This window comes from Delphinapterus leucas, chromosome 3, assembly GCF_059928025.1.
Source record: "Delphinapterus leucas isolate spDelLeu-1000000601 "Yukka" chromosome 3, BTC_Dleu_Yukka2, whole genome shotgun sequence".
NCBI lineage: Eukaryota > Metazoa > Chordata > Mammalia > Artiodactyla > Monodontidae > Delphinapterus > Delphinapterus leucas.
The window spans coordinates 90396149-90410897 of NC_143131.1; the positions used below are offsets into that span (position 1 = coordinate 90396149).

The 14749-nt window shown below is 36.3% G+C and overlaps 1 protein-coding gene across 15 annotated transcripts in view; it reads left to right on the forward strand.

Moving 5' to 3' along the window:
- Positions 1 to 14749, forward strand: part of FER (FER tyrosine kinase) — a 476299-nt gene that overhangs the window by 298437 nt on the left and 163113 nt on the right. For all 15 annotated transcript variants that reach the window (XM_089909164.1, XM_089909159.1, XM_089909160.1 and 12 more), the window contains one exon: positions 12957 to 13013. In XM_089909164.1, the coding sequence (XP_089765290.1) occupies positions 12957 to 13013 (57 nt within the window). The remainder of the gene's footprint in view (positions 1 to 12956; positions 13014 to 14749) is intronic.

The following is a 14749-nucleotide window of genomic DNA, read 5'->3' on the forward strand; positions in this document are numbered from 1 at the left end:
AAAAAGAATCTCAAGTCAGTTAATTTTACTTACAATTCTGGTACTAGAATGGATGAAGTTAAAAGTTATAAGCTATCAAATCTATGGAATAAAGTTTCAAGTTTCTTTTATATCAATTTCTGTGAGTTAAATATGCTTTCTCTGATATTTATTGCGATATGTTTCTTTGTAAGAAGGGCTGACATGTAAAAATTCACTCTAACATAAGGAATTAATTAGGAAATTACCTGATAGCTTAGCTATGAATTTTAACCTTAACTGTTGGAGAAAAAATTTCCCTTTAATTCACTTTGTGGAGCATTTTAATCAATACTGCTTCTTTATGTTTCAGCATCTGCTTCTACTTTTGTCCATATTTACTAGTTTATTTCTGAAAGCCAAAGATTTTCTAAGAAACAAGGTTTGAGTTAGCAAATAGAATTGTCATGGTATTCTGCTTTAGAATATGGTGCTAAAATTGGATTAACTGTTAATGGAACTTCTAATCTCTGTTACTTTATTTAAATTTAATTCTTTTTACTTTGAAATATTTGTGTAAAACATGGACAATAAGCCTGGTTAGTTAAATTCATTTCTTAGAACTGGTTTTGAGTACAAATTATTCATATTTTCTTACAGAATTACCATTTTCCCTAAAAGTGTGTGATTTACAAGGATTGATCACATTCACAGATGAGAAATTTGGCCTCAAGATGTTATAAAATTACATCATTCCTAAGAAAATGGAATTAGAATATTTAATTTTGCAAATTTCAAAAAAATTTCTTTTTAGGGGGTCTTCCCTGGTGGCGCAGTGGTTGAGAGTCCTCCTGCCGATGCAGGGGACAAGTGTTCGTGCCCCGGTCCGGGAAGATCCCACATGCCGCGGAGCGGCTAGGCGCGTGAGCCATGGCCTTTGAGCCTGCGCGTCCGGAGCCTGTGCTCCGCAACAGGAGAGGCCACAACAGTAAGAGGCCCCCATACCGCAAAAAAAAAAAAAATTTCTTTTTAGGTAATTTTTAAGTGTCCTGAGTATTTAAACAATTCAGTGTTTAAAAAAGTATTATCCTTGGGAGAATTTTTTAGATATCAATAGTTTTTTAGCAATATTTGTCATTGTAATTATTATGTCTCTTTGATAAGACTTAAATCATCTATTTAGAAATACAGAGGTATCAGGTGCATTCCAACGGCTTTTGAAAAAACAAAAAAGAAAGTCATTTTATGCTAGTTGTACTGAGCTTAAAGAATATGGAGTCTATGGATATTACTGCCAGAGCCCATTGGAGTATTTGCTTCTTCCAAGTGATGAAGCACCTCCTCTCTTAGTGATGAGGGTGAATTCCAGATGCACATTATGTCATAAATCTCCTAACTAGAGATAGTGGAAGCGTAGGTATATACTCCAAAATATTACATAAAAGTTTCAGGATGATGTCAGTAAAAACAACACTCAAAATAAATATTAAGATAAAACCCCCAAATGTTAATAATCTGTCAACTATATTGAATATTTGTTTAGCTTACCTAAGTCATCTAGTTATTGCTTAGCTTGCCCGTTAACTTAGAATTGCCCATTTCTTTTTGTCTTTGTTAAAGTAGGTATAACTGATATTACGTTTGAAAGTTAAACAAATTTCTTGTTACATTCAGTGAGTAGACTCTGCAAACAAATATATATATGTGGAAGACTTGGAGTAAAGATAGAAAGAGGTCATGTCAGACAGATTTGTACTCTGTTAAAGAGTATTTGGTAAGGACAAGAGGGTCAGGAAGGTCTAGAGGAGAGGCATCCTTTGGGATTCTAAGTATTTGGGAAGATCAGGATACACATACGATGAAGTGTTACAGCAGATGCTGCCAGTGCAGTGCCCATATTGTTTGGACCTTTCACTGCAGGATTTTTTCATTTAGTTGCCTTCTGTCCAAGGGTATGAAAACTGGGGAGTTCATGAAATATTAAAATCCCAACAAGTAGTGCTGGGAAACCTGGACAGTTACATGTAAAACAATGAAATTAGAACATTCCCTCACATCACATACAAAAATAAAGACCTAAATGTAAGACATGACACCATAGAACTCCTAGAAGAGAACATAGGTTGAACAGTCTGACATAAATTGTAGCAATATTTTCTTAGATCGTTCTCTAAAGGCAAAAGAAATTAAAGCAAAACTAAACAAATGGGACCTAATCAAACTGAAAAGCTTTTGCTCAACAAAGGAAACCATCAGCAAATCCAAAAGACAACCCATGGAATGGGAGACAATATTTGAAAATGATGCAACCCACAAAGGATTAATATCCAAAATATACAGACAGCTCATACAACTCAGTATCAAAAAAACAACCCAATCAAAAAATGGGCAGAAAACCTAAACAGACATTTTTACTCCAAAGAAGACATACAGATGGCTGACAGGCACATGAAAAGATGCTCCACTTCTCTAATTATTAGTAAAATGCAAATCAAAACAACAGTGAGGTAGCACCTCACACCAGTCAGAATGGCTATTGTTAAAAAGCCATTTTAATGTTGGCTTTTTTTATGCTAGTTGTACTGAGCTTAAAGAATATGGAGTCTATGGATATTACTGCCATAGATAATAAATAAATGTTGGAGAGGATGTGGAAAAAAGGGAATCTTTGTACATTGTTGGTGCAGCCACTATGGAAAACAGCATGGAGGTTCCTTAAAAGAGCTACCATATGATCCAGCAATTCCACGCCTGGTCGTATATCCTGAAAAAATAATAAGTCTAATTCAAAAAGGTACATGTGCCCCAGTGTTGATAACAGCACTGTTTATAATAGCCAAGACATGGGAACAACCCAAGTGCCCATCAACAGATGACTGGCTTAAGAAGAAGTGGTATATACACAGAATGGAATATTTCTCAGCCATAAAAAGAATGAAATATTGCCATTTGCTACAGTGTTGGTGGTCGTAGAATATTATGCTTAGTGAAACAACTCAGAGAAAGGCATACTATAGATATTACTTATATGTGGAATCTAAAATAATACTCAAATGAATGTATACACAAAACAGAAACTGACTCGCAGACATAGAAAACAGACTCATGGTTACCAAAGGGGAAAGGAAGGGAGCGGGGGAGGGACAAATTAGGAGCACGGGATTAACAGATACAAACTACTATACATAAACTAGATAAGCATCAAGGATTTACTGTATAGCACAGGGAACTATACCCAGTACCTTGTAATAACCTATAAAGCAATATAATCCGCACTGTGCAGTACAGCTGAAACTAACACACTGTGGTCAACTATACTTCAATAAAAAAAAATCCAGTATTAGACTCGTTTACCTGTATAGTTTAGCAAAATGTTTGCCCTCCTGTGTCAGAGAGGAATTTTGATATAAATATTTGATGCTACAAAAATGCAAATAACTCTAATAAAGATAAGTAATCTATAGAAAAAATTACTTCTATACTTTTATTTCTTACATTCTAGTCTCTCATATCTACTTGTAATGCAGTAATTTACTGATTTTTTTAATGTACCACTAAAGCACTGACATATCATTAGAGTAATAATTATGCAGTTCCTGCTTACTATTAGTCTTAAAGCTCTTTATGTTAAACTACATTCAAGAAGATTACCCATGTTTTTTTAATTTTTCATCATTAAGAAGAAATACTTGTAAATTTTGAGAAACTCCTAGTTGTTTATTTACTGGGTTATTATGGTTGTATGGTTATGTGAACTTTATGTTTGACCTGAAATTTTGACAACAGTCTTAATTACTTAAGGTCTGTTATTTAAGTTGTAAAAAAATAAGGATATCAAGTATTAACCTTAGCTCTACAGTACCTGCATCTTCTACTTGTCATATCACTGACAAGATTCATCACAAAGTCATCTTTCAACAAAGTTGCCCATAAAAATACAGAAAACAAACATTTCAATTTTAAAAACCTCCCTTAGAAAACTGGGATGTATTGAAAAGTTCAGTAAAATCTCTTTTAAATCAGTTGGGAATGTTTATGTCCTGCCACATTTTTCTTCTTGAAAATACAGTTTCCCTACTAATAATTTTCAAATGAATTGTTACGTTTTAGAAATAGAAAAAAAAAACTTTTCCCTATATCATACTTGATGATTCAACGAATATACAGTGCTAAGATATTAGTAAAATAATCTTAGTAATGAAGGAAAAGTTTGAAGATTGTAATATTGTTTCCTTTATTTGTGAACATAAAAGCAAAAAGGTAATGTGAGATGTACATACATTTCAGAAAACTAAGTAGATCACAATATTTGTTCATTATAATTTAACTATCATGTGCTCTCAGATATAGTTAATGACCACTACATATATTTCAGAAATGTCTAGAAGTCACTTCACATGAAAAAATGATGGAAGGAAAGCTAGACATTTAACGTCGGAAAACCTTGCCTTCAGGAGGATGTGCTTTTCATCTTCAAACGTATAATTCCCTGTTAGGTAGTAGACAGAGGAGGTGCATCCTTTGTGTTGCTAGTACTAGAACCAACTGATTAAAAGTTAAATATAATAAAATCCTTGTAAGAATTAGAATAATTCAAAATTAAATTGGCTTCGTTAATGAAATAGGGTGTTCTTCATTACTGGGTGTTTTAGTGATTTCTTAATTGCTTAAAGTCATGATTCTCATCTGCTGTGAGTAGCAGTGTTTGATAAAGATTTGTTGAAGGAGTGGATAACTAAACTGATGAATGGATGGATGGCCTATCACTGTTGGGGCAGAAGGTTGGAGTAGATCCCCTCTGAAATCTAGATTGGCATCCTTGCCAATCTGTATTTCTTTGGTGTTTTTATTCCAGTAGAGTTGGAGAAGTATATTCAATAGCAGGAATGGGCTATCCTCAAGAGAGGAGCAGTATTCCTAGCATACTAGACAAGTATTCAAAGACTTAAAGAATATCCAAGATGGTGGTAAGGTTTTATAGGTACTAGTGGTAGAAACACAAGCCTGGGAATCAAGAAACCTTCATTGCTTTAACAAATTAAAACAAAAACTTTTGAATTTTTATTAATACCAGCTAATTAAATATTTCTCATTGTTTAGGTTACTTTACTTTTAGAATTGCTGGTTGTTCCTTGTCTTTATTAAAGTTGGTAAAACTGGCGTTACCTTTGAAGTTTAAACAAATTTCTCCCTATATTCAGTGGGTAGTTTGGACTCGGCAGCATTTGCTAACACAAGTATGGAGGCCAAAGATTTTCAGGAAGAGAATACAAATAAACTTGACACATCCTAAAACCTTGACTAAGAAATGTTGCCATGACAACCATGTTTTAAAATTGTACTTAAAGCTATCCATGGAAATAAATGATGATCTACACTCCCAATATAGGCTTCTAAATTGGGACTTGGATGACAACTTATAATGTAGTTAGAAAATAGGTTGAAGTTCTGGGAGGTGAGCAAACTGGAATCAATGTTATTGCCATAGAGATGGTCGGCAGGAGGTGTGTAACAATTATGCAAGGTGCACTTTAGGCAGAATTCCCATATCTCCTAGCTGAGTTGCCTCAAGCCCATATGTTCTTTGCTCAAGATGATTCAATTCTCAAAGCTGCTTCATTGACCTTCCTGGTCTATAACTCAAATGAAAAACCTTTTTGCAATCGATTATGTTAAATATAACAGTTAAAAGTCTCAATGAGACTTTATATATGTGAAGATTTTTACCTCCAGGGTAGTTCTACAATTTGGCATGAATTGGCTCTCTGGTAACGTAATGCTCATTTATCATATATTGTAGGTAAATATCTAAGATTTTAAATATTAATGGCACTTTTTCAGGTTATAGATAGTATGTTCTATATTTGACCCTTCTTTTTAATTACCTGACATAATATACTTATATGTATTATTTAGGCTCAGAAAATTATTATACTACTGAGTTTCATTTTAAATGTAATATTCTTTACCACACTGAAGAGGCCAGTGAAAGGCAAGGAAGAATGTGTTGGGATAGTGGGCCAAAAGACAAAACATCAAGGTTCTTATCTCAACTCTGCAACTTAATACCTGTGTGATCACAGTCAGGATTTTATCTTCTCAAGGCCTTGGTTTTCAATGTGAAGTGGAGATAATGCATTTCCTGCCAATCTAATGGGGGTTCTTCTGAGATTTAGCAAGCAGGTGTATGTGGGAACATGTTAAAAATGTGTCCCCAGCTTTTCTTTACAAAAGTTTGGATTTCAGACAAGTGATAATACTTACTTTCCTTTGCCTGTACTATGGTGGGCTGACTTTAAATCTGCTCTTAAGCAGTTTTAGAAAATATTCTGATCAGTTGATGAAACCAAGAAATTCCTGTTTTTTTTTGCCGCACTGCTCAGCTTGTGGGATCTTAGTCCATCAAGGGCTTGAACCCGGGCCCTTGGCAGTGAACACGCCAAGTCCTAACTACTGGACCACCAGGGAATTCCCCAGAAATTCATAGTTTTAAAAAATGTATTCAGGTCTTAGAGTTGTCTTCCATTCCTCCCTTTAAAAATGAGTTGTCCAGTTTAGCCCAAATAATTTGATGTTTCAAAATGTTATTTTTTTCATTTTCAGAGATAACTAATAAATGGGGGAAGTATATGTTTCTTTCACCATAGTAATGATGTGTTAATATTCATGAATTAAGGAGTAGAGTCCTAATGTCAAGAACATTTGAAGAGTCTAAATCAAGTTTTTTGTAGCTTCAACATCAGACAAATTTAATCATTAGTTTTGAACATAGGTTTGGGGATATTCCTATATGGTCACAAATCACTAGCAAGCAGATGAAACAGTAAAACTGTCAACTCTATTCATTATGGTTTTAATGCATATTTTTATGTCTGTTTTACTTCTGTTGACTTACACTTTAGTACAACTTTTATTTTCGTTCAGTTAATCTATGAAACCAGGGAAGATGCTACCATTCCTGTTTCTTGGAGGCAGTCTGCCTCGATTCTTTCTGTTCCTTCTCCAGATTCAAGAAGGTTGTACAAATCTCCTTGCTCCTCTATAGAAAAAAGAGTAAAGATAAAGCCAAGATTATGTGGTATAATCTCTGTAGGAGATAGCAGGTCTGGGACAGTTGTTGAGGAGTGAGCTGCAGCTCTTTCTGGCAACCCTTCTGAGTGTGACTTTGCTTTGGAGTAACGGGGAAAAGAAGAGAGGTCAATAAAGATGGTGGGGAAGACAAGGATCCAGGCTCCTTCGGCAACTCTCCATTCTCCAAACTCCATGTTACTTAATGTCCCTATTCCCTAACCTTACCTTTGAATTATCTTCTGATGTAGTCTCTGCTTGTTTGCTTTTTGTTCCCTTGACATAAATTTATGTAAGAGTTGGACCTCCTTTTGTTACCGTATCCATCATTGCCTGAGCCAGAGGCATAGTGTTTGGTGAAGCTTTAGTATCATCATGTAACTAAAGTTGCTTGTCTATCTCAATCACTCAGCAGCCTCAGTAGGAGTAGTTCGTTTATTGTCTAAGGGAGGAGTTGGGTAGTTCCCCTCTTCAGAGCATGTGTTAAGTGCTACTGCCTTTTTCCAATTTGACAGTTTGGAGTTTGCCCCTCTATCCACATTTCTACAAAATTGCAGTTATCAAATTGCCACTGAATCACCTTTGGGTATTTTGTCCCTCCCTCTTACAGGTGGAGTCATAAGTCTAAATTCTGAGGCTGTAGGCTCCTTCTCTGTGATCTCCATTTTAGCTAAAACAGATTAAGAGCCACCTTATTCTTAACTGACTCCTCTTCAATTTTAGGGTTTTTGGTTATGCAGTTAGTCCTCTTCCCAGCCTTGTCTTCTCCCGGACTAATCAGTGGAAAGGTTATTTTTGTGACTTCAAATCAGGAGTGACCCCTAGCCATTCTGGCAGTAGTAAGCATTCCACATCGCTTTTAATACCCCATTTCCCTTACACCTCTACCCTGACAATAGCACCCCTCATCTTTCCCCCAGGTAACACCATAGTCATTATTTAAATTGCAAGAGTTAGGGGTCCTTTCAATATCTCATCCTGTCACCAACTGTAAACAAGCATAAAAGATCTGAGAGACATCCCAGACACAGGCTCTTCAAGGCACTTTTTTTTTTAATTGAAATATAGTTGATTTACAGTGTTAGTTTCTTGTATACAGCAAAGTTATTCAGTATATATATGTGTGTGTGTGTATATATATATAAACTTTTACAGATTCTTGTCCATTATAGTTTGTTTTTTTTTTTTTTTTACAAGATACTGAATATGGTTCCCTCTGCTACACACTAGGAACTTTTTGTTTATTTTATTATTTTATTAATTTATTTATTTTTGGCTGCGTTGGGTCTTTCTTGCTGTGTGCAGGCTTTCTTTAGTTGTGGCTATCGGGGGCTACTATTCCTTGCGGTACACAGGCTTCTCGTTGCAGAGCACAGGCTCTAGGTGCCCGGGCTTCGGGAGTTGTGGCGCATGGGCTCTGGAGCGCAGGCTCAGTGGTTGTGGCACATGGGCTTAGTTGCTCCACAGCATGTGGGATCTTCCCAGAACAGGGCTCGAACCCATGTCCCCTGCATTGGCAAGTGGATTCTTAACCACTGACCCACCAGGGAAGCCTCATCTATTTTATATATAGTAATTTGTGTCTGCTAATTCCAAACTCCTAATTTATCCTTCCTCACCCCCTTTCCCCTTTGGTAACCATTAGTTTGTTCTCTGTCTGTGAGTCTCTTTCTGTTTTTGTAAAGTTCGTTTGTATCGTTTTTTTTAGATTCCATATATAAGTGATATCATATGATATTTGTCTTGCCCTGTCTGACTTACTTAGTATGATAATCTCTAGGTTTATCCATGTTGCTGCAAAAGGCATTATTCATTATTTCATTATTTCCTTTTATGGCTGAGTAATATTCCATCGTATATATATACCACATCTTTATCCATTCATCTGTCCATGGGCATTTAGTTTGGTTCCATGTCTTGGATATTGTAAATAGAAGGCACTTAATTCTTTTTTTTTTTTAACATCTTTATTGGAGTATAATTGCTTTACAATGGTATGTTAGTTTCTGCTTTATAACAAAGTGAATCAGTTATACATATACATATGTTCCCATATCTCTTCCCTCTTGCATCTCCCTCCCTCCCACCCTCCCTATCCCACCCCTCTAGGTGGTCAAAAACCACCTAGCTGATATCCCTGTGCTATGCGGCTACTTCCCACTAGCTATCTATTTTACGTTTGGTAGTGTATATATGTCCATGCCACTCTCTCATTTCATCCCAGCTTACCCTTCCCCCTCCCCATATCCTCAAGTCCATGCTCTAGTAGGCCTGTGTCTTTATTCCCGTCTTGCCCCTAGGTTCTTCATGACCTGTTTTTTCTTTTTTTCGTAGATTCCATATATATGTGTTAGCATACAGTATTTGTTTTTCTCTTTCTGACTTACTTCACTCTGTATGACAGACTCTAGGTCCATCCACCTCACTACAAATAACTCAATTTCGTTTCTTTTTATGGCTGAGTAATATTCCATTGTATACATGTGCCACATCATCTTTATCCATTCATCCGATGATGGACACTTAGGTTGTTTCCATCTCCAGGCTATTGTAAATAGAGCTGCAATGAACATTTTGGTACATGACTCTTTTTGAATTATGGTTTTCTCAGGGTATATGCCCAGTAGTGGGATTGCTGGGTTGTATGGTAGTTCTATTTTTAGTTTTTTAAGGAACCTCCATACTGTTCTCCATAGTGGCTGTATCAATTTACATTCCCACCAACATTGCAAGAGTGTTCCCTTTTCTCCACACCCTCTCCAGCATTTATTGTTTGTAGATTTTTTTGATGATGGCCATTCTGACTGGTTTGAGGTGATAACTCATTGTAGTTTTGATTTGCATTTCTCTAATGATCGATGATGTTGAGCATTCTTTCATGTGTTTGTTGGCAATCTGTATATCTTCTTTGGAGAAATGTCTATTTAGGTCTTCTGCCAATTTTTGGATTAGGTTGTTTGTTTTTTTGTTATTGAGCTGCATGAGCTGCTTGTAAATTTTGGAGATTAATCCTTTGTCAGTTCCTTCATTTGCAAATATTTTCTCCCATTCTGAGGGTTGTCTTTTTGTCTTGTTTATGGTTTCCTTTGCTGTGCAAAAGCTTTGAAGTTTCATTTGGTCCCATTTGTTTATTTTTGTTTTTATTTCCCTTTCTCTAGGAGGTGGGTCAAAAAGGAACTTGCTGTGATTTATGTCATAGAGTGTTCTGCCTATGTTTTCCTCTAAGAGTTTGATAGTGTCTGGCCTTACATTTAGGTCTTTACTCCATTTTGAGTTTATTTTTGTGTATGGTGTTAGGGAGTGTTCTAATTTCATACTTTTACATGTAGCTGTCCAGTTTTCCCAGCACCACTTATTGAAGAGGCTGTCTTTTCTCCACTATATATTCTTGCCTCCTTTATCAAAGATAAGGTGACCATATGTGTGTGGGTTTATCTGTGGTCTTTCTATCCTGTTCCAATGATCTATATTTCTGTTTTTGGCACTTCATTCTAATGGTATGAAGTGGCATCTTATTTTGGTTTGTATTTGTGTGTCACTGACTAGTGATGTTAAACATCTCTTAATGTACTTATTGTCTATTTGTCCATCCTCTTTTGTTAAGTACTCTACCCAATTTCCTAAAATTGGGTTGTTTGTTACCTTGTTTTTGAGGTATGCGTTCTCTATATGTTTTACATACAAATTATTTGTCAAATATACGTATTGCAAAAATGTTCTCCCAGATTGTAGTTGGACTTTCATTTTTTCAAAAGAGCCTTTGGAGGAACAAGTGTTTTTAATTTTGATGAATTCCAGTTGTTTCTTTTATGTGCTTTTTGTGTCCTGTCTAAGAAATCTTTCTTTACATACTTGGTAATGAAGATATTCTGCTAATTTTTTTTTCAGGACCTTTATAGTTCTGGCTTTTTATTTAGGTTGAAAGACTTGTCATGGAGAAAGAAAACTTCCTCTACCCTTCTAGGTTCTTCTGGCTGGTCTAATAATTAAATTGACATGAGACATATTAACAAGAGAACATCGGATCTAATTTTGTACATACAGGGACCCCACACGCATGAGAAGTTGAATTAGAAATGTAAAATGAGGTATATATGCCATCCTGAGCTAAGGGATGGGATGGGGCATGAGACTTCGGAGAGAAGGAGGGTAATTCACAAATAGGAAGAGCAGATGTTTAGTAATTGGATGTTTGCCCTGTCATACAGATAGGTCATAAGAACTTATTTCTGGTAATAGCTCTTATTATGGGTAAGGCCCCCAATTTAAATTCTTTAAGGGAGAAGTAAAGCTTTGCCTTGAGGCCACAGGGTCTTATTTGCCTTTAGCTCAAAATAATCCACATGCTAAAGTAGCACATCTTGGGGAGGCTATTCTGAACCCCTAAAGATTATACATGTAAACTGTTTTTAAAAATCATTGCTCTTCCCCTTGTTGAACAATCAGAGTGTGGTGGTTGAGTGTTTGTCACATGGTGTTTCAGAAGGTAAAGTACTTCAGCTGGCTGTCCAGGACATTTTTAAGCCATAGTTAGGGTGGATTCTTACTTCAAGGTGTTTGATTACTTGTTACAATTCATTCTATAGCTCATAATTATATTTCAGTCTGTGTAATGGGGAAATACTATACTTTAACATTAAATTTTTTAAAAATCAAGAATAAAATATATCATTCCAGGATTTTCTTTTCTTCTTTCTCTCTTTGCTCCATCCCCTAATTTTCCTTCTCTCCTTTCTCCCCCCACCCCACTTCATTCATTTTTCCTTCATTTTTTTTTAAATCTAATATGTCTTTCTAACATTACAGTACTGTGTGCTCTCATAGCTGAGACTTTTTATTTTTTTTTATTTTTTTTGCGGTACACGGGCCTCTCACGGTTGTGGCCTCTCCCGTTGTGGAGCACAGGCTCCAGACGCGCAGGCTCAGCAGCCATGGCTCACGGGCCCAGCCGTTCCGCGGCATGTGGGATCTTCCCGGACCGGGTCACGAACCCGTGTCCCCTGCATTGGCAGGCGGACTCTCAACCACTGTGCCACCAGGGAAACCCTGTGACTTTTTAGATGATAAAATATTTCCTAAGTACTGATTAGCTCTTGAGATCACATAATGGGATGTTCTTTTATAATGCCATGTTTGAATCACTGATCTTGTGTACCTTGTGATACTGTAATTGATGTTTGTTGTTTTATTATACTACAGGAAATTACTTGGGAAAGATGTGGGACTATATGCAGTGTAATAGACAGCTGTAATTCATGACCAGTTGTGGAAAAATTAGCTCTTAGTAATGTAGTTTGGGTATAAAATAATTCTCTATGATCAAGTGAAGATTGGAAATTTTACATTGCAAAATGAGATTCCCTCATGTACTTATGACACAACACTTTTGAAATGACAAATAATAGCATAGCCTAAGCTTTATGGTGGGAGGAGAGTGCATGCTGTGTTCTAGTTACAGGCATACTATCATTTTGAAGGCTGAGAATTCTGATAGAAGTTTGCTATAATGTAGAGCTTAAAGTTCTATTTTGTGGTAACATTTCTTAAATCTGTTTTATAACCTCTTGAGGTTACAACTTCTTAGTGTGCTGATTATTGAATGGTCTGAATGCAATATCTCTTAGGTCTATTTGCCACTGCCTCAAATGCATCTTACAGGAACTACATTCTTTTTTTTCTTTTTTTTTCGGTACGCGGGCCTCTCACTGTTGTGGCCTCTCCCGTTGCGGAGCACAGGCTCCGGACGTGCAGGCTCAGCGGCCATGGCTCACGGGCCTAGCCACTCTGCTGCATGTGGGATCTTCCCAGACCGGGGCACGAACCCGTGTCCCCTGCATCGGCAGGCGGACTCTCAACCGCTGCGCCACCAGGGAAGCCCAGGAACTGCATTCTTGCTTGGGCTAAAAAACTGTTCTTTTTCTTTGCCACAGGATAAGAAATGGGTTCTCAATCATGAAGATGTCACATTGGGAGAATTACTGGGCAAGGTATGTAATCCACTGAGCTGAAAAACCAGATCTTGATAGTGATTGTCAACTCTACAGATTCATTTTCTTCAAAGCCTTTCTTATATTCCAGCACACAGCAAGGCACATTCCCCCATGAACCTAGAAGAACACAGTGCCATATCTGTTACAAATACTGTGATGTTCACTGAAATAGAAGTGTGAAAATCTTTGAAAAGTTTAAGAATTATCTTGACTTTTAAGAATATTATTTTGTATATTTTCCTCTGAAAGAACTAAAAGCCACAAAAATTTTATTACAGTGTAGTAAAGCCAAAACTAGTGAGCTGAGATTTGAAAAGAAACTGTGATGTAATAAAAGTTTAAATACTTAATAGTCTTATTCTGTTTGTTTCTGGTTATACATGATAGTTCAGAGAAAATGCAGTACTGCTCTTTGGGATTTCAGAATTGTATATAGAATCACGGTATGTGACAACACGGGACATGTTATTTCAATCTGAAAATTATATGGACAAGGCACATGTTTCAATATATCCATTTTGTAGCTAGCTCTGTTAGTGGTCAGAGGAGGCAGCTATATATGATGAAAGTCTCTTTCTTCCAACGTGGTTGGGAGTTTCTTCCAACTCATTGGCCTTATGAAAGTATATTATAACTAATAATGATGGCAGACATTTAATAATCAAATGGACTATTTGAAAATTTGTTATTTGTTTATAACTGAGTTCCAATAGATAAATATTAACTTCTTTGTCGATGACTTAATTAGTGATGTTTGAATTGAGTTGAGGTTCATAATGCAATATAAAAAATAGTATAAAATCCAGATAGCTAGGGAAAACTATCACTCATACATTTCTGAGTGATCAGTACTAGAATTTAAGGCTCAGCGTTTCAAGTAAAGAAATAAATGATTATTCATTACTTTTTTGATTTAAATGTAAACTTGATGAATTGACAAATTTCCCCTATGTTTTAGTCCTGATATGTGTTGAGAAAGTAAATCCCTGTTGAAACAATCTACTTTGCAGGATTCTTGTTATTTTAAAATATCTTTTCCAAATAGAAGCATTAAATTGCTATTGGAAAGCAGTTTCTATTGACTGCTAATACTTATTTAGTAAGTAAATTCTAAAGAATTTCAAGCTACAACAGAAGCTGGTGTGTTTATTTCCTCTGTGATATGGCCATAATTCTTAAGGAAATATTTCTTCTTTTTCATTACTTTAGGTAACTCAGTAGCAGTTATTGGGCTAAAAATTATTACAAAGAAAGTAAATTAATTTCCATGAAAATACAATTAAATAATAAGCTATAAATTTATTTATTTATTTTGCGGTACACGGGCCTCTCACTGTCGTGGCCTCTCCCGTTGCGGAGCACAGGCTCCGGAAGCGCAGGCTCAGCGGCCATGGCTCACGGGCCCAGCCGTTCCGCGGCATGTGCGATCTTCCCGGACCAGGGCACGAACCCGTGTCCCCTGCATCGGCAGGTGGACTCTCAACCACTGCGCCATCAGGGAAGCCCTAAAATTAAACCAGTTACTGAAAATAGTGTGTTGAGAAGAGCAGATTTTTCAGTTCTAAGGAAAAAATACTTTCAGTTAAAGAGAAATGTTTCAATTATCTTTGTTTAATATGTGATACATGGTATTTCACATATTAGGAGGAATTTTAGCCGTTGGGTCCTCAGTAAGGTTATTTCAAAGAATAATTGTTTTCAATGACAAGGCAGTAGCATGATATCAGCTTTAA